We start from the raw sequence: 20,987 nt of genomic DNA, 5'->3' as shown, positions 1-20,987 counted from the left end.
TGATAGCTGGAAAAACACAGAAAAGCAAAATCGAAGTTTCATTCATGTGTTATTTTTGGAAGTATTGTTAATGGCTTCTGGAGGAAGTTCAGTGTACATCGCATTTAATTATTTATAACGGTTACATGTTTCCAGTCACCGTGTACAAACTGTTCAACAAGGTGCTTCTGACATAATTTGACAGATCCAAACTGTGTCAGTTATTTATCAAAGATTTTAAATCTGTGTCACACTGAAATGATTGACACTGATTGCACAACGGTAACATTTTAGCTGTAAATCTTTGCTGATATTCTACCAAACTCACATCCTGTCTGATCAGTCAGCGACAGAGCAGCTCTGCACAAATGTTAACTTTCATGAAAAACAAACCTACAAATCCACTTAAACCACTTACTTTTTTCTCCCAGCTCTTTGTTCCTACTGAAATATTTTGTCGTAAGCCCCAAAATTCTTTCAAAAAACAAAACAAACAGTTTGACAATCACAATTTTATTTCTATTTCAAGCTTTTTGACCTTGGAACAACAGCAACCTTTTAGAAAAAAAAGAGAAGTATATGTTTTAAAGTGAAAGTAACATATTTGTGGAAAACTAAATGAAATGGCCTATATTGTAGGGTGACGTTGAAAGAAAAAAATTGGCAGAATAAAAAAAACAAACAACTGATCCCACCTCACAGATAAATTCCTTCACTTTTACAAGTTAGGGAGCTGGGGTGGGGTGGGAGGGCGGGGGGGCAACCAGAAGGAGTCATTCAGCTGAAAGCAGATATTTACATAAAATAAATAAAAAGACAGACATATTTTCTTCTCTCTGTCTGAAGTTAAATCAAACTCAACTTTTCTTGCTTTAGCTTTATTAAAATTACCAAAATTATTTCTATATGCTAAATGCCAAAAAGCATCGCAAGAAAATTTTATTTGATTTATTTTTTCTTTTTTTGTAAAGTTCCTCATATTCAAAAGTTTGCATACATTTGGTCAGTAACAGGAACAACTGTCTTTTAAACCGAATGATTTGGGTCAAACTTTTTGGGTTGTAAATATCTGTTTTAAACTGTACATACCTACCGTGTTTTTGCTGGTCAGGGATCAGAATGGCCACCCGTTCAGCCCTACATGCAGTGAATTGGACTGAGCTCCCCACCTTCTAGCAGGTTAGTCACTGAGTCTTCCACGCATCACCTTTGATGCAGAATGTAACACAAAGTGCAGCTCTGCGGATTGAAAAGTTGTGCTCGCACATTTGAGTCAGTGTGTGGCAAAAAAAAATTCATTTGCTGCATTCTACATCCCACACATCAACAAGTGACACAATAAAGAAAAGATCAGCGCTATTGACATCACTGTGTTACATTTCATTAACTCAATTACATTTACTTGAGTAACGTTTCGAAAAAAAAAAAAAGTACTCGAAGGAGTAATTTTACTGTGCCATACTTTTTACTTTTAAAATGTCTGGATTCTCTACCGACTGAATGAAAAACAAACATGTTTTAGCCAAAAATTCACCAGGCACAGTTTGTGTTAAAGTTTCATAAGTTTTATATTGAAAGAACTTGATTTGGAAAGGCTTTCTTTTGTCTGATTTTGTTGTTTGTTTTTTTTAATTATTGACATTTCTGTCCTTAAAATACCAAAATTTCCACTTAACTTTATATTCTGGTTTGTCTGATGACGTAATTTTTACATTTTAAGTGACTGATCATTTGATCAGTTGAGTAGACTTTTTACCAAATACTTTTTATTTTTTCCCTCTTGAGTAATGTCTTGAACAGCTACTTTTTACTTTTACCAGAGTATGAATATGTTAAAGTAGCGTTCCTCTCAATTGAGTGCAATTGTCGGGTATTCAAGTAAGAGTAGTTTCAACTGTGGAAGAGCCAGAATGTGTTGGGGAGTCAACAAAGACCAATAAGGAGTCGTGTGTAGCTGCCATCTAGTGGAAGCTAAGTGCAATAAGAAAATTTATTTTACAAAGAAAGTCATGAAGTCAGCATTACATGTCATTGTATAGCAGAGGAAAACATGGCTTAGTTTTTGTGTGTCAGCACAATAAACATACAAATAAAGAAAAGACATGCACATTTGACACCATTAAGTGGGTCCCAAACAAAGTCTGCAGTAAAAGAAGAACTGTCTTGCAGTTCTTGCACACAGGATGTAAACAGCGTTGAACAGGGATCGTATTGCTGTAGGCAGAAAAATGACCTGGAAGTCAAACAGGATCCAAGTTGGTGCCTGGAAATGAGTCCAAAATCCAACAGGCACGAGTTGAACAGGCAAACCCACCATATGAACCTTTTCACGTCTTTAGGATTTCATCTGACAGACCAACACAGAGTGGTGCTGAGTTATAACTTTAAAGGAAAAGGATGTCTGATTTGCAACTGTTTTACCAATAAAAAACTGCAAAGTGTGGCAGGGACTTCAATAGAGACGCTATTACTGTGATGCCCCCAAAGAAAATTCAACGCAGCCGCAGCTGTCTTCTGAAGTCACCTCATTAGTGTACAGAATCCAGATATGCGTAATTTAATCTCTGTATGTACACAGCTGTTTAATGAATATCTTAGTTTTTGTTTGTTTTTAGTAGCTGCGTTTCCATTGACCTTAAAATTGCGCAAATTGGAGTTACAAAAATACATTTGCTTAATGGAAACACCGATTCAAAAAAAAAAAAAAAATCCTCACATTTTTTGTTAAGAGGTTTTTGCGTTTGGATGAAGTGGTTTTTCAAACACATCGAAATCTGTTTGTCTTGTAAAACTGCAATGAAAATAGTTTTTTCACATCACACCAGCCGCGACCAACAGTCGGGTTTCACTACTGGCAGAAAGGACAAAGAAGACAACAGAACGAGGGAGGAGGACGATGACACAGCATGTTTTTTAAATCTCATGAACAAACTTATTCAAGTGTGATTTTAACTGAGTTTCTTATTTGATGTAAACACCGCAAATGCGAAATTGGTCTTTTTCCGACATTAGCAGAATAGCAACAAAGTTTGTCGCACATTTGTAATGGAACAGCAGATAGTGAATAACAGATCTATAGGTCAGATGGAAAAATACACTCAGTGGTCAACCATTAATTGTGCACTTCACAAATCTGGTCTTTGTGAAAGAAAGACAAAGAAGAGGCCATAAAAAGTCCAAATTTACAGTTTGCAGTCAGACATGTGGCTTAATGAACAGAGCAAAAGTGTGGAAGACGATGTTCTGATCAGATGACACTAAAGTGTAACATTCTGACCTCTAGTAAGATGATATGCACCGTGAAGAATAGATACATAAAAATGCACACCACACTTTTCAGATTTATAAACGTGAATGATAATAAAAAGCGTATCACTTTCATTCCACAAAATAATTATCCACTGATTTATGTTGTCTTATGACATAAAATCCCAATGATACACAATTTCTGAAAAGAACAGTATTTCACGCATGGTTAATTTCATATACATGATCATAACTCACAAACAGGAAGTAGTACACCACACAGGAGTCATATCATAAGAAAACGCTATCTTAAAGGAACTAAGACTATAATACTACACTTAAAGGGGCAGTATTATGTGTTTTCCAGGCACACAGTGCCATTTTAAAGCATAATCAAGTAACATAGTTACTTGATTATGCTCTTTCTCTCTCTATCTATATATGTCAAATTGTTAAATAAATTTTACCTTTTAAATTAACACCTTGAAATTGGGCCTCTGTCTCTTTAAAAACTCCTGCTCTTTCTGAAACTCCGCCTTCAGGAAGTCATCACAACATGTTTCCTCTGTTAACCCATTAACAACATTTTTACCAGCGTTTCACTGAGAAGCAGCTCCTGTAATGAACTCAGCAGATTCACAGTTCCACCAGGTGTTTGCTAATTGCTGCTGGCTAGTCTGCAGGAGCTGAGTGGGGGGAGATCGGAGGAAGGCTGCTCTGTGAGGTGGAAACTTGAAGCTTGGAAACCGCAACTTTGAGGAGGAGTTGTGTCTCAACTCAGCTAGATCCACCCAGGCATTTTGAACAGCTGAATGGTTGCCATGGAGATTAAATAATTTTTCAAACATCCATGAAAAAAAAAAAAAAAGGCAACAATCCAGGTATAACTTTGAGGAGGGAATAACATTATAACGTGATATAAAGCTCCAAAAAGTAAATTTTACATTATACTGCCCCTTTCACAGTACTATAAGTAACTTAAACAAACAAGCAAACAAACAAAAAGCCCTGTATTATCTGTATGATTAAATAATCTACAAATATTGTTGTCACATCATCTCACTAAGATACAATATTTTGTAAAATCCACCTTATCTATAGTTCCTAAATCACATAAAGTAAAGAACGAAGACACAAGATGAAATACATATCAGCAGTAAAACAGATCTCCCATATTGGTTTGTCTACACGACCAAGCATGGGGAGGGGGGGGGGGGGGGGGGGGGGGGCAGAAACTTCCAGAAGAATTCCACTTTTACAGGCATTAAATCTCCATCCAAAGATGGAGTCAGGCGCTCCATTGTGCGCTCAGACGCGCTGCTCAGCTACTTCCAGCAGGGGGCAGTGTTACCTCTTACATCGCATGCTGCTTTCTGTGCACTGGAGTCTGAGTGAGGAAAGAGGCGGAATTCCGCAGCAATCACCTGCCGTCGGTCGCACCGCGCTACAGACACTCTTCTTCTTTAACGTAGAGGATCTCATGGGCCGAGCTGGGAACCTGACGGAGGCAGAAATCAGGAAAAAGACGGGCAGTCAGGGGCTACGCATATTTCCCCACGGACACCGCGGTCGATACTTCGGCTCTGTAATGAGTGAAGACTCGCTGCTGCTCCAGCTGGAGTTAAAGGTTGTCTGCTGTCGTGGCCGGAAAACGTTTCGTAGTGACACAAGTACTAATCGGCTACTTTGTCAAAGTATCTAAGGTATACCGAAAAACAAACATATGAATGTTGCCATAATATATATTTAAAACCAGTATTCAATAAATTCCAATATGTGTTCAGACGAGGTGCTTTTAAAATAATTTAGAACTTTTGAATATGTTTAAGAATTTTTTTTTCTTATTATTGCTCTGATGTAATGATCTGATTTTAAACAATTTCAGAAGCAGAAAATCATCATTAAATTATGATGACTTTCATCGTTTTTAATTGTTCTTTTGTTGTTCATTTGAACAAAAATAAAGAACTGGAAACATGAATCTGTATGAATTAACCTATATAGCGCAGTAGCTGCATTTTAGTTAATAAATAAATTTGTGAGATTTTCTATAATATTCAAATTTCTTAAAATGGGTCTGTAGGTAAAATATTCTACTTCATGACTCCTCCCTGTTCATGGCCCTTGTAAAAGTATTCCTACCCAACAAACGTTTTCATATTGCATCCCGCTTTTACATGCTACCACACATAATTGTAAAGATTTGCACTGAAAATCACATAAAATAATCATAAATTAAGATGGGCGTCAAATAGGCCTGGGCAAAATATGAAGAACTATGCTTTTCTAACGTACTGCATGTTAAACTTCATAGTGTCCTTATTGCTGCTGAGACTCAGATCTTCTGGCATCAGGTTAAACTAGCAGAATTAAAACCCACATGGAAAAAAAGTAAACAAAATGAAAGTAATAATCACAAAATATTCAATGAAAGATCATAAAAACAACTTAATTAATGTGTTTTAACTTCTTTATTACAAAGCAATCCTATTTAATTTTGAAAAACGCTCTCAATGGCCATAAAGGAAAATTTATAAGAGCTGATCAGCATGACGAAAAAAAAGCCAAAAACGATCAGTTAATATGACTTTGGTTCTGTAAAATCTATCTTAACTATCTGTAGTAATTCATAATCATATTTGGGGAAGGAGGGTAATTGCTGCTCGCCTGCTGTTTTCCATTTTGTTTATTTTCTTCTGCAAACTGAATTCAAGCCTCCCTCAACACGCATGAAACAGCACAATGTGTCCTCTTGGAGCAATGTCTTCAAAACTCAACTAACACCAGAAGTTTTCACCAAACCAAAGCCGCGTTCTCCCTCAGCTGCTCTGCTTACAGCGACAACTCAGGAGGACAAAATGCAGATAAAACAATAGGTTAAAAAAAAAGCTCAATAACAATGACAGAAATAAGCAGAACTATTGAAATCGTGAACAGCGTTGCGTCACATCGGATGTCCAGAAATCCAGAAAAGCGGCGCGCACGCGGTCGCGTCAGGACATGAAGACTTGATTCTGCTTCAGCCTTGCTCAAAGAAATATTTGTATTAATCTGTGATTCTTTCAGCAACGTTAGTTTTCAAATAACATTTTTCAGCAACATTAAGTGGCTGTGTTAAGATTAATACAATTTAAAAAAGCATTTTAAAATAACCAAAGTTGACCGGTGTACCAAAGAAGACATGGCAGTGTAAGAATACCTGAACTATAAATCCAGTCCCCACTGAGACACAGAAACCCTCCCTGGTGGCTCCCTGGGGTTATTATGAGGAAGATTTTATGCTTTGCTGGGAAAAAGGTGAAGTTTTCAGCCAATTCTGTTTGAATCTAATGTTAGATAATGATGAAAACATTCATGTAATGTTTAGTAAGATCATTTATTCCAAAATAGTACCGCGTGTGCAATATGTTGAAGTGTGCACATGATTAGGGTAATATCATGTTGGACCTTTAAAATCCATAACACTTTCTTCACTTCATGTTTCTCTTTACGTCACACTATTGAAAATACTGCATATGGCTAAAGTTTAGCTGCTAAGCCAGCTAAATCACAAAGCTTTTATTAAGGTTTTCAATTTGCGTTGCATTAAATGGCTTTAATCCTCCCGGCTGTTGGCCTCCCTGCTCTGTGAGATTTACTCACTTTTCCAAAATGTCTTCCTATTCAAGAAACGGGAACTTCTACTGCTAAGACCTTCACAGAACATTACTTTAAAAAAAAAAATCAGGAAGATCCCTTTAGCATACACACACACAATGGAGTGTAGCGTGTGTGGAGTTGTTTTTAACCTGGTTAACTCCTCCCACCACCAGGAGGCGATCTCTGATGACAATGGAAGAGGCGGAGCATCTGGGGAAGTTCATGGGAGCCAAACGTTCCCACTTCTTTTTCTGAGGGTTAAACGCCTCCACCGTGTCCAACGCCGAGGGTTCGTGACCTAAAGGTGGCACGTAGAGACAAACGTTTATTAATGCGTCCATATCTGCCAACAAAAAAAACATCTAATTATTATTCATGATTTTGTGTGTAAATTCATGATGGTTATGAGCTTAGGAGAGGATGCTGTAATCCATTTAAACTAGCTTTAAAATCCATCCATTTTCTTACACCTTGTCCCTAGTGGTGTCGGGAGGTGTTGGTGTCTCTCCAGTTACGTTCCGGGCGAGAGGCGGAGTCACCCTGGACAGGTCATCAGTCTGTCGCAGGGCAACACAGAGACATACAGGACAAACAACCATGCACACACACTTAACAGTCACGTTTTTGGACTGTGGGAGGAAGCCGGAGAACCCGGAGAGAAAACCACGCATGCACAGGGAGAACATGCAAACTCCATGCAGAAAGACCCTGGCCGGGAATCAAACCCAGGACCTTCTTGCTGCAAGGCGACAGCTCTACCAACTGCGCCACTGTGCAGCCCAACTTGAAAATTAGAGTGCAGCATATTTTACTTCAGGCTCTTATTGTGAAAGTTTGGAGGAAGCTGTGTCAGAGCTCATTTGCTGTTTTGACTTTATCCACCTTCCTGAGTCAAATGATGCAATGTGTGAATTCTGCCTGCAATATATATATATATATATATATATATATATATATATATATATATATATATATATATATATATATATATATATATATATATATATATATATATGTTTAAGGCTGGGGTTAACCTGAACAAATAGACTCTAATTACCAGCTTATTTCTGTTCAATTCAATTTAATAATAAAAATGGAGACTTTATTCATGACAAAAAATGTTTCTTCAGTTATTGTAGATTCTGACTCACTGCGTTTCAGTACAGTAGTGTGAAAACTTGTCCACTCCCTTCATGACTTCCTGTTGTTTTGCATGTTTGTCACACTTTTGTGTTTTAGAACATCAAACCAATTTCAATTTGAGTCTAAGACAACACAAATAAACACAAACTGCAAAGTCATTAAGATGGAGGGGGGAAAAATCCCTGCACTGTTCTGTAAAAAAGTTAGAACCAGGTTCAACTCCAGCATAATTCGATCTAGATTTTAAACTGAACTTGAAACATTCAATGTATTCAATGCACATTGAATTGATATTTAATAAATTATTTCTGTATTTATTTCCATTTTTAGCAAATTGACATCTAAATAATTATGTCACAAGTTATTGATTTATGGTAACTCTCCATACAATTGTGGTTCGGTGATTTTGGTGATGGCTGAGCAGCAGAGCGTCTGTCTCCGTCTTACCGAGTCCGCCTGCAGCCACCATCCTGCCGCGCAAGAAGGCGGCAGCAAAGTCTGCTCTCTTAGTTTTCAACGCCACCGTCTCCTCGGACTTCAGCCAGGCGCCTGGAATGGAACAAGGAGAGAGAAAGAAAAAAGACAGCTGGAGTGAGCAAACATGTGGTGCCCGCGCACGTGTGTGTCTGTGTGTGTGTGTGTGTATGTGCAAGGTCACACAAAGTAGCCGAGGTGAATTCCTGAGGCAGCGTAGTCCACCTTCAGCCAGACAGTTTTCAGTGTGACCTGCACAAACAGGTCACCCAGGAGGCAGCTGCAGTTAGAAGAGGTGTGCACACTCTTTTTCCCACAGACACACTCAATCATACATACACACCTGTCAAGTACTAAAAAAGGTTAGAACAAACAGGCAAAGGAAGGAAGCAGGTCAAGTCAAAGATGGCGATGTGGTGGTGAAGATGATGCCTGTTGAGAGATTGCTGAACGCGTCTGGACTATGCTGGAGGAACAACAACAATTCAAACTAGGATGGTCCATAAAGCATAAATTGGACTAAAATTTTACAGAGACGTAGGCAGCACAGTGCTACAAGGTGGGCAACTTTTCCGTTTTCATAATCTGTGAGCTTTGATTTGGCAGAGTTTCCTAAAACAGCAACAGAAGTTTCCCATTCTGCAAGACTACAAGCGAGAACCCTGATTGCTTTCACTCATACGTTCCACAGCAGACATGTCAAACTCACTTTTTACTTTGGGCCAAATCAAAATCATGAATGTTCTCAAGATCCAGTTGTGCCAGAATGCGTTGATAAGAACCCTTCAAAGAACTGGTAAAGGTAAGGTCATTTTATTTATATAGCACATTTTCAGCAACAAGGCAATACAAAGTGCTTTACGGGAATGAAAAGGAAACACAAACAAAATAACAAACCAAAGGATGGAGCAAGAGAAGAAAAATAATCTAATGTTGATCTAAAGTATGTAAACTAGGTGCTGCTGTTCAGGGTTGTTAGATAAGAATCCTCTGGTCTAAGTCCATTTCTGGGTTGGAAGAACAGGAGTCTAAAAGGTAGTCTAATAATATTGATCCAAAGTATATAAACTAGATACTAAAGTAAAGTATTAACAGCTGTTTCTGCATTGGATAAGATCTTCTTAAAATCAAATAATACTGAACATCGTTTCAAACCGTTGAGTTTTTTTAATTTTTTTGTGATTGTTTCTGGGATTTTTAATATATTTTTTTGCAATCAAAATCACAGATCTTAAGGTGCAGAGATATTGGCAAGGAGTTTTGCCACGTTTGCACTTGCGTACAACTTTTGTTACTTGTCATATCGGCAGCAGTGTAGTAGAAATAAGAAATACTGCCACCTCCAGGTGGGAGTCAGCAGTCACTGAAACCCGATGGGTTTAAACATTTTTCCATTTTTCATTAATCTCACAATTACGCATTAGTTTGAAAAAATATGGAGATCTGATTTTTGCGCGAATTTGATCTGATTGTGTAAAACTGAGCTGACTCATTGATATAATCTGGAGGGCAGGGCCAGTCCAAGGCATAAGCAAACTAAGCAGTTGCTTAGGGCCCCAGTGCCACACAGGGGGCCCCTCAGTGGAGCTGATTTTTTTTTTTTTTTAGTACCGATTTCTATGTCATTATAATAACAAAAACACACAATTTCATCATGAATTGATTTGATCTGCTAATAGGAAATCTGCTTTATTGAACGGTTCATTTCAACAGCCAAACATTTATGCTAGTGTGAAGCTGAGTTTTAACTTGAAAGCAGTTGATTCTCTCGCTCGGTTCTGTATATTTCTGGAGGTTTTTGGCTTCAAAATGGCGTGTTTGAAAATGTTTGATACGAATAATTAAAACTTCTCAATATTGTCTAGCGAAATGTTTCCCATCAGGCTACATGGCTACTGCATTAATATATCAATGAGCTGCTCTAAGCTGTAGTTGGTGATATGTTGTTTGCTGCTGATCGTTTATGTGGCTGAAACAAACAATATTTTTACATCAATTTCTAAGTTATGTGAAACTTCTGTTAAAATCATTTCAAGGCTCAGAATCAACCCAGTACCGGTCCACTTTCTCAGGGGAGAAAAACAAACCTGGTGTAAATAAATTTTTTTAGCTTATACGTTTAAGAGAAATTAATATGATCATAGAATGTCATGAATATGTGTGTGTGTATTCCATCTTAAGTTTGGCTGCACCGACTGCAGTTTTCTGGCCGATCCCTGGTTATCGGTCTTTAAAAAACCTGACCTGCCGATTTTGATTATTGGCTGATACCAATTTTTGTGTCTGAAATGTCGCTAAATATAGCAAGAAAGTCACTGAGTTGCAACAGCGGGGTGAATATTGTTAACTGTAAATGTGCAGATCTGACCTGGTGGGCTGGTCTGTCAGTCAAACCTTTCACTGCAGAGCAGAAGAGGACAGAGGCTGATTTTTAAACCTTTGCTGACAAAGATAAGACCAAGGAATAACATGGGCTTCACATGGAGGTATCGGCCGATCATGATCCCCCAAAATTAAGGAAATCGGCGCCCAGAAATCAACTGGCCGATAAATGTATTCTCTGTTATACATGCATAGGAAATAATGTAAACGGCACTAAAAGAGATGCAATAAGTTTGTAGCAGGTGTGTGAATGACCTAACAGTCTAACAGTTGATTCCAGCAATCCACAATGTTAGCAGAAATAAAGGGCTCCAACACCAAATTTCACTTAGGGCCCCATGGAGGCTTGGGCCGGCACTGCTGGAGGGCCTCGAAAGTTTCAGATTTTGACATGTGATTTACAGTCTGCCTTATGTCCACTACTGGGGACAAAGCGGAGAAAAATGAACGGCCCTCCTGGATTGCTCGCCAATATAATACCATATACAGCATTGCACTGAGGTATTTCCTCATCCCAAGCCGTACCTTGTTCCGATGTTCAGAATGTTTTAGATACGCTCTACAAAAAAAAAAAAAGAAAAATCACAAATAGGTGAATCTGCTTCTCTAGTAAGACCAGCTATCATCAGAAGCATTAGCAGGGCACTGGTACGCTGCCACAGCCCCACTAATGGGAGCAAAGCACAGGTGCAGTCATAAGCATGACTGAAATCTGCCGTACGCTGAAGCAGCTACTGAACGCTAAAATCCCAACATGCCTGTAACCCCATTAAAAATATTTAACAGAGCCGCAGGTGTGGAAGATATTACATCTGATATTTAATCTCCTTAAGTCTACATCGTTGAACAATGACAAAACATTTCATTTACGGCCACCTGACAGGCTCCAGATGATAAAAAAAACCAACAAAAAAAAACTAATTAAATGAAAATGTAGCCATCAAAATGAAGTTTTCTCCTTTCCCAACAGACCCAGTGGAAAGTTTTTCTTTCTACTTTCAGACTTATAGCTGCTGCCAAATCTTGTTTATCTGAGGGAAAGCCAGGCAGGGGAAAATCGTGACAAGGGAAGACAGATAACTTCATTAAGGATGTAAGGGAGTCAGTGAGAATTAGAATGATGGAACGATAGAGCAGGAGTGAAAAAAGAGAAGATTTTCCTCTTTGTGTGCTTATCTCACTCGTGCTCTTCAGTCCTTGTTTTTCTTCTAACCTCTTTCTGCGATCCATCCCTCTTTTCGGTTGATTAATTTCTAGTCTGCTGCTGAAACAAGCAGCGAGAGAGTAAACGGCAGCGGCAGACAAAGTGTGGAGGGAATGAAAAAAATAAAATAAAAAAGAGAGAGAGATAAGAGGCCAGATGGGGAGTCGTCCCTGAGTCTTCCAGTCTGGTTCGGTTCTGCCGAGGAGAACCAGGAGAACTCCCAGCTGGCTGTCTGCTCCGCTCCTCTCCGGGGAAAAGCTGCTTCTCTTTGTGATGTCATGTGCAATCAGTGGACGCATTTGAATGAAAATCAGCACTTATTATCTGTAGCACTGAAAGGCGCTTTCAGTGAATGAGTCTAATGTCGGCAAACAGTGCTTCCACCTTCTGCCTTCGTAATGAGAGCTGATTTGTTGGTGTAGTTTAGTGCAAATTGATGCAGCAGGTAAAGTGAGTTTTGAACACAATGACTTTGTTTCAACCGTTCAAATCTTTCTTTCTTTCCTCGATTTTCTCCCCCTTTCCTGTTCCACTGTGTCAGCCACAGCACACGGAGAAGCTGGGCAGCTTGCTCTAAAACAGAATATCTGCACACGGCATCCTAACGGCGCGGGGTCACCGGCGTTTAACTTACACCACATGTCGGAGCGACCCAAATACATATACACACCGAGCCAAAAGAACTGCACAAATTAATTAATGGGTAAAAAAAAATAATAATAAAAAAATCGGAATGACACAGGAAACGAGTATTGAATTCTGGTCAGTGGTTTGTACAAAAACCTGTTTTGTTAATCCAAATAAAAACAAATGTCTCCTTTTTTTAAGTAACTTCGTTATCTATATATATACTGTATATAGTACAGACCAAAAGTTTGGACACAACTGTGTGTCCAAACTTTTGGTCTGTACTATATATATATATATATATATACATACATACATACATACATATATATATATATATATATGTATATATTGTGTTGTTTAAGTGTTCCCTTTATTTTTTTGAGCAGTATATATACATATATATATATATATATACTGTATATATATATATATATAATATCGGCCGATTACGCTCTTCCATTATCAACACGTAGATCACACTTCCACCACTAAATTGGTATAAAAGTACTTCGAGTGGCAACCTTAGTATGACAGCCATGCACATCAACCCACTTTTGTAGTATTCAAACCTCCCTTGTATTCTCTAATTATTGTATTTTTCGGACTATAAGCCGCTACGTTTTTCCCACGGCTTATAGCCCGGTGCGGGTTTTCTGTTGATTTTTCTTCAGCCACCAGAGGGCTCTTTAGCAGGAAGTGAATCATTGGAAGTCAAAATTGGAAATCAAAGACAAAAGTGTTAATTTTCATCTAGAACAAGCACATGCTAGCAGCAGGCACAAGGGAGAAATTTCTTCAAACTCATCTAATGCAGCTTTTAAGTTGAGGGCTATCGATCTGGCAGTACAGAAGAGTAATAGAGCCGCTGTACGTAAGCTCGGCGGGAACGAATCCATGGTTCGGCTTTGGAGACGGAGGGCTGCGCCTTAATAAATCCAGCAGGTTTATTAGGATGCTGCCCTCTGCTGGGTCCTTATGGAAAACCGAGAGCGGCGGAGATACCAGCGGCTTATATATGTACGTTTCCAGTATTTTTTTTTTTATTTGTAGCTGCGGCTCACAGTATGGTGTGCTCTATAGACCGGAAAATACGGTAAATCACAGGATTTCTGCCATGTGTCTGAAAAACCATTTGATCCTATCGAATCTCTGCGTAGATCTTTATTTTATAAGAATGGCCCAAATCTTCTAGAACTTAAGCTCCATCAGTTTGCTAAGCAGGACCAAGAACCACACAAGTCTTCACATTAAGATCTTCGGTCTTTGTGTGACGCAGGCCAAACGGCAGCATGCATGATGCCGTTCTGACAGAAGAGACAACAGAGGAGAACAGAGAGACGGAGATAAAGTGCAGGAAAAGGGGGATGATGGCAGAGAGAAGGTAAGACAAAAGCATGAAGGAGATGAGGAATTCTCTGAAGACCGGGCTTTGTAGTCTGCCTGGTTTTAATTTCGTCCGCAGCTCTCCTCTGTAATTCTCCCTGGTGATTAAAACCAGAGAAGGATGGTGATTAGTTCTTGAGCTTTGATGGATTGTGCCTGTCACATGTGAAATCTCAAATACCTCTGACTGAGAGATGATGCTTTTGAACAGAATGTTTCCGACCTCAGTGGGGTTTTTATGACTTAGTGGTACAGAAAGACTGTTGTAATCTCTCATTTCTTTGTTGTCCTTTTTAACCATTTCAGTGTTGATACAAATCCAATATTAAATATTGGAATGTGTTTTTTTTTTTTGCTCACTAACTATGAAGCTTTTTAGAGTTTTTTTGTTGTCGTTGAAGAGAACAAATTATAGCCACTCATCCTATTTCCTTCAGGACGTAAAGACGACAAAAAGAAACTGGTGAGCAGATGATTGGTTCGGATTTGAGGGATGTGTCAGTGAGTTAGACACAATAAAAACCTTCAGACTCTGCAGTGGGATCCATGTGAGCGCAGGTCAATGCGAAAGACAAAACTTCCGGTCAACCCACTGACCATGTGAGACTTTACACACACTGATAACCTGTTGCTCTGCAGAGTCTGCCGCTCATCAGAAACGATTCTCAGTAACACTCTATTTGAAGGGGCGTACATAAGCCTGACATGAGGCTGTCATAAACATGACATAACACCTGTTACGAACATGAAGGAGTCTTCATGAACGTTTTCATGAAGTGCCATTCGGCAAATAATGACACTTTTAACGCAAAGTTGCATTAAAAGTGTCGGCTTGGCATTATTCAGTAAATAATGAAATATTTAATGCAAAAGTCCATTAAAACTTGCATTAAAAGTCAATAAAAAATGACAACTTTGCATTAAAAGTGCCATTATTTACCAAAGAACACTTCATGACCAGAGTCATGAACATTCATGAAGACTCCTACATGTTCATAACGGTCGTTATGTCATATTTATGAGTTTCCTGTCAGACTTAAGCACACCACTTCATGTAAAGAGTCACCTGCTTCTCTCTCATTAGTCTGAGCTAAATCTATAGAACAACATTCACTTCTATCTAGATATAATTGATTACATATAGATGTGTGGGTTGTTTTTTCTCTTTAATATACTAATTTGTAGTAAGAAGTTTTCTAATTGTATTAATTATTTAACTAGATTCATTTATTTTTTATTCAACAAAGGCGTCTTTTTTATGCATGTTTTTAAACTAATCTAACGGGAAAAAATGACTTAAGCAGATTTGGGTGTTTTTGGTGAGAATAATCAGAATGGTCTTATGTAGTTTAATCTATAAACAGTTTTTCTTCAAGCTGGGCAGTGTTCTTTACGCTGAACCGAATGATGTAATCTTTTCAATTTCTCCAAATCTATCACCGTCTGCCTCCTACTGAGTACAAGTGATTATTTCAGCAGTCGATTTTCCTGCTGACGGGAAAGCGCTCAAATCCATGAAGGTTACTCATTTTCATCTCTGAACTGTTCAGCTGTTACTGGCTGAATTTAAAACAGTAAGCTTCGGGAAATAAACATTCAAGTTGTCTCTGAAAAAGTTGCTGTAAAAAAACAAAAATGACCAAAGTGGGGCAACATGTTTTATAGTTGTTGTTTTTTTTCCCCCAGTCTAAGCTCATAAAGTAGACAAACTGCAGAAGAGGAAAATCGGAAAACATTTCCACTGTGATTTTGGTCTCAAAAAGCTAAAAGTGCGACAATTTCCTCTCCACAAATAGACTTTGGGTGTTTTTTTTTTTTTTTTTTGACGTAACCCAGAATACAACATCCGCTAACAGGCGTGCGTCTTAATGCTTAGAGATGGAACAGTAATACAATATCAATGTGTCACGGCAGATTGCGCGGCAGTGTGTCTGCGTGGAGGAATATGGCTGCAGATGGATAATAAAGTAATCTGTTTCTGGATCTTGTAATTTGAAACGGTCCTCATCCCCCAGCAGCTCATCTCCCATCTCATCTCAGGCAGAATTAGACTGGAGAAAGCGACTGCGGCTGTGCGCTCGTCAGCGGGCATGCTGGGACGTTTGTGTGTGTTGGGAAGCGTTTCCTCTTTCCGTTTTTCTTGCTCTCTCTTTCTCCAAACACACAAGTCAATCTCCCCCCCCGCCCTATTATCATATATTAACGATATCGCCGCCGTGTTCTGCTTTATTCGGCTTCCATTCGGCCGATCCCAAAGTGTGACTGGATGCCCGGCTGTCTGGAATGACTTATTGATTTTCTCTTTCCCATTTCTTCTTCCATTCCCCCCTCAATTTGTCCACCTGTTACTCCGGGGCGTTTCGGGTGGTGGGAGGCGTGAGTCTGAAGGAACCAGCCTGTTTGCACCGTAACCTCTCGCTCTTTACCATGAGGCTAATGCTAACAGCTACGTGGCTGGCGAATACTATGAGCGAGAAAGTGTCAGGTCGAAGCTCTTTGACACTAGAGCTGAGTTGCAGAATGTTTGTGAGCCACTATGATAACATTATGAATGTGAAAGCTTCTCAAACACGTTTCTAACCTTGCCTAAGTATAAAGTTGAGCTTTGTCAATGATTCTAGTGACCTTCTTTCTTAGGTGCATTTTAATTGGTCATTAAATTGCACAAATTGGGAGTTTTTTGATACAAAGTTTTTGTGTTTAGTTTAGGTGGTATTTCAATTTTCTTCAACTGAAATGTGTGTGTGTTTTTTTTTTTACAAAACTGCAACGGAAACACTTTTTTCACATGATGTCAGCAGCAATGTGCTTATGTGTCGGCTCTGGCCTCCTTGGATATTGTGCAGCTGGCTCCACCAGAACTCTCACTGCTTCTCAAAGTTCATCAAAACTTGAGTTTTCATTTGAAAGTGTTGAACCCATAGCTCCACAACTTCTGTGAAATCACAGGCTACAATTTCCCCAAAACGTTGCATGAATAGCCGCTCCCAAGGAGGCGGGGCTTGACGCTCCAATGCCTGAATGAGACACAAACGTCTCCTCTGATTGGCTGATAGGTGATGAGCACTAGCACTATGGCCGAATAACGAATATATCTTATGTAACTGTTTACATTCGTTGTTGCCATGATTTTTCCATCCATCCATCCATTTTCTTTACACTCTTGTCCCTAGTGGTCAGGAGGTGTTGGTGTCTCTCCAGCGAACATTTCGGGCGAGAGGAGGGGGTCACCCTGGACAGGTCGCCAGTCTGTCGCAGCCAGGATTTTACCTTAACCTTAAAATTGTGCAAATTGACATTTCGAAAATAAATTCACTTAATGAAAACATACCGAATTTGAAAAAAAAAAAAAAAAAAACAACAAAAAACTCATTCTTTGATGGAAATCTTTTGCACTAGGATGAAGTTGTTTTTTTTGTTCATATCAAAATTAGGGTATTTTGCAAAACTGCAATGGAGATACTTTTTTCACATCATATGAGTTGTATGATCAACCACCGGATGTTGCTACTGGAACAGAAATGAAGAAGCAGAGGACAGGAAGTGGTAGGAGGAAGATGGCTTTTTTAACGACTTATTGTGTTAACAAGCCTATTCAGATTACTAGGATAACTAGGATCAATTATAATGAATGCATGATTGAATAGCGTTTTTTTACAACCATATATTCATTTTATTACATGCAGAATGCTATTTTAGAGAACAATGCAAACATATTTAGCTTCACAGTGACGCCTCCCAGAGATGGCGTCACGTTCAATTCGCAAAAATCTTGCAAAGCAGAAAAGTCATGAGCTCCCCCATCACACACACACACACACACACACACACACACACACACACACACACACACACACACACACACACACACACACACACCCACGCACACACACACACACACACACACACACGCACGCACGCACGCACACACACACACACACACACACACACACACACCCCCACACACACACCCACGCACACACACACACTACTGTTGTGTACAAACAGTGTGCACACACTCTCTTGCGTGGGCTCAATCTGCTCCATGCTCACAGCATCGCCGTTTTTAACGACGGTGGGAAAACTCAACGTTAAAAAGCTGATGACGCCGGACTGGGGGAGACGCTGACAGCAAACGGCATGAAGCTCATGGTTTGGATCAGAGGGAAGGGAAGCTGTTGGAGTCGGTGGCACATTCGGCTAAATAATTGAATACGGCTCTGTACCCAGAGCTTTACTCATTAATCAGATTTATGTGAGTCCTAATCAATGTCATCTCCTCTGGGATTTTCTCCTCATTCCTCGTGTACGGTAAGTAGGAGTTAAAAACGTTACCGAGAGGAGAATGTCAAATTTATATGTAAATACACTTTGACTGAAAAAGAAGACAATTTCTTCTTTGACTTTTTTTCTTTAAGGACAGAAGATGTAAAGAAAAGGAAAAAAAAACAATCAGTCGCCGTCTTAAATGCCTCCATTGCTGGATTAAAAAAGCTACAGAATAAAAAGTTGAAGTGACTCCTTCAACCATCTACCTTAAAGCTTTGACTGTTGAGGTTTTATATATATATATATATATATATATATATATATATATATATATATATATATATATATATATATATATATATATATATGTATATATATATATAAATGACAACATTTTAATCACAGGTCAAAAGAATGAGACTGAGAATAAACCATACAGACAAAGTAAAGTGAACAGGATCGGCCTAAAATCCAGAAGCAGTGTTTTGAATATCTGCGATGTCATTAGCCTCGCCAATGCTAATGCTAGCCTTTCTGTGCTAATACTTAGCCACTAGAGGAAGAAGGCAATCCAGCGGGTGACCAGCCAGGTATGCTAGTTGCTACCTTCTCCAATGCTAAGTGGTTTATCTACTCTAGTAGTTTCTTTCTCATCTGCCAACCCCGACCATTTAGTTACTGGTGCCAGACTATTATTAATAACAGAGCTCCAGAATGGAGGTAACCTCCTGTAAGAAGCATGTTGTCATCGCTAGGCGTATAATTGTCTCAATTTTGTCCCTGATGTCTAATGAGGCATAGATCTGTTACTGGACAGCGCCTACGAGCTGCTATAGCTAGTGACGTCCACTAGTGATGTGTCGGTCGCGAACGATCCGGCTCTAAGAGCCGGCTCTTTGAAGTGAACGACTGGAACCGGCTCCACAATGGGAGCCGTTTTAGGATCCTATTTGGGAGCCGGTTTTTTTCTACAGTATATCGCTGTCTCTCCGCCTCCCTGTCGTTGTGCTTGTGCTCTGCAAGTGCCAGAGCCAATAGTTTTTCCCCACATCGTTTTTTTTTTGTCCTGCGGTGCCTCACTGTCTCTCCTCCCCCTTCTCCCTCTCCTTGCGCGTTTTGCTCTTCTGCCAGTGCTAGAGCGGAGAGTTTTTTTTCCCTCGGTCGGTCCACTGCCCTCATGTCAAGCGTGTGCTCCACACATCTGACCAATCACACATAGTTTCTATTAATAATGTGGGGGAAAACACTGAAAAAAAAGTCTATCACCACTTTTTTTGTGGAAACGGCAGGCAGTTGGCCAAGCTGTATAGCAGGGGTCCCCAAACTTTCTCCTGTGAGGGCCACATAACTTGTCCCTTCTCTGATGGGGGGCCGGGGTCAGTTTGTAACAGAAAAAATGTGACGATTGTAAGAGTGCTAAACATAAAAATGTATTGTTTTTCAGAAAGCACAATCAAATAACCTTTTCTGGATTCTTCAGAGAACAAAAGTCAGGAAATAACACTATTTATGAAATAAATAATAACCAAATAACACTGGGTTCTCCACATAAAAAAAAGGGTTAGGGTCAATTATATGCATGTATAAAATAGTTACTAACTAATAGTTAATAATAAATAAAGATCATTACTAATGAACATTTTATTGCAAAAGTCCAACTTATCAAATAAAAATGCACATATATGAAAATACTCTGGTATTGTTCAGGGGGCCGGACCAAATGTGGAGGCGGGCCGCATCTGGCCCGCGGGCCTTAGTTTGGGGACCACTGATGTATAGCGTTCGTCGGCAAGTGTTTATGTACAGACACTCACTCAGCATCAAGAAGCACAGAAAGAAGGGGAGTCAGTGAGAGAACTGAATAGGTGAAAATAAATGAGTGACAGAAAACGGAGCAAGATTTGGACTCATTTTAATGCTACATCAAGCTCCAGGGCAGAGTGCAGACTGTGCAAAGTCAGCATTTCCTATCGTGCACTCTGGACAAACAACCTGCACAGGCACATGCGGACATCACACGCATCGGTATTGCTATAGCATTGTTATGCGGCATTTTTACTCATCATAAGTGCTTAACAATGTCAATAATGAAACAAAATATTATAAAATTAGGTTTAAGCTATTAATTAATTAATAATGTCAAAAATATATATGGGGAGCTGTTTGGGAGCCGAAAGAGCCGGTAAGAAGAGTAAGAAGAGCCATTAGAGCCGCATCTCGAAAAGGAGCCGAAAATCCCATCACTAACGTCCACCAGCAGGCGCCATTACTACGCTTTGAGTCGTGTCTACAAAACCAGATTGCACCAAAGCAGGGTGTGAATTAATTTGTTGCAAAAATGTTCATAGGACAGTTGTTTCTTATCTTATTTCTCAAAGTTAGAGGTGACAAAATTGTGGATGTTTGGAGACGTAAACTGTAATCCCTCCCCAGATACAAATCTACAAATGGTTTGTTTCTGTCAATCCCTGTTAAGATACAAGAGCACCAAATGAATTTCTCTGTCTTTGACATTTTATATTGGATATTTTATCCGCTATGATGACCCTTATGAATATTCTTTGTGTGTTTGTGTCATTTTCTCGTTTTTTACCAATGATATTCCAGACTCAAAGCATAGCGATGGCACATGTGTGTC

The 20,987-nt window shown here is 39.2% G+C and overlaps 1 protein-coding gene across 5 annotated transcripts in view; it reads right to left on the bottom strand.

The window, feature by feature from the left end:
- Window positions 1-4,453: 4,453 nt before the first annotated feature.
- The window catches only part of klhdc8a (kelch domain containing 8A), a 61,208-nt gene continuing 44,674 nt past the window's right edge, over window positions 4,454-20,987 (bottom strand). For all 5 annotated transcript variants that reach the window (XM_023325200.1, XM_023325201.1, XM_023325202.1 and 2 more), the window contains 3 exons: window positions 8,455-8,556; window positions 7,014-7,162; window positions 4,454-4,723 (listed from right to left, as the gene is read on the bottom strand). In XM_023325200.1, coding sequence (XP_023180968.1) covers window positions 4,670-4,723; window positions 7,014-7,162; window positions 8,455-8,556 — 305 coding nt within the window. In that variant the 3' untranslated portion in view covers window positions 4,454-4,669. The remainder of the gene's footprint in view (window positions 4,724-7,013; window positions 7,163-8,454; window positions 8,557-20,987) is intronic.

This window comes from Xiphophorus maculatus, chromosome 20 (assembly GCF_002775205.1).
Source record: "Xiphophorus maculatus strain JP 163 A chromosome 20, X_maculatus-5.0-male, whole genome shotgun sequence".
NCBI lineage: Eukaryota > Metazoa > Chordata > Actinopteri > Cyprinodontiformes > Poeciliidae > Xiphophorus > Xiphophorus maculatus.
The sequence above is the reverse complement of the archived record's forward strand: the minus strand, read 5'-3'. Positions and strand labels throughout refer to the sequence as shown.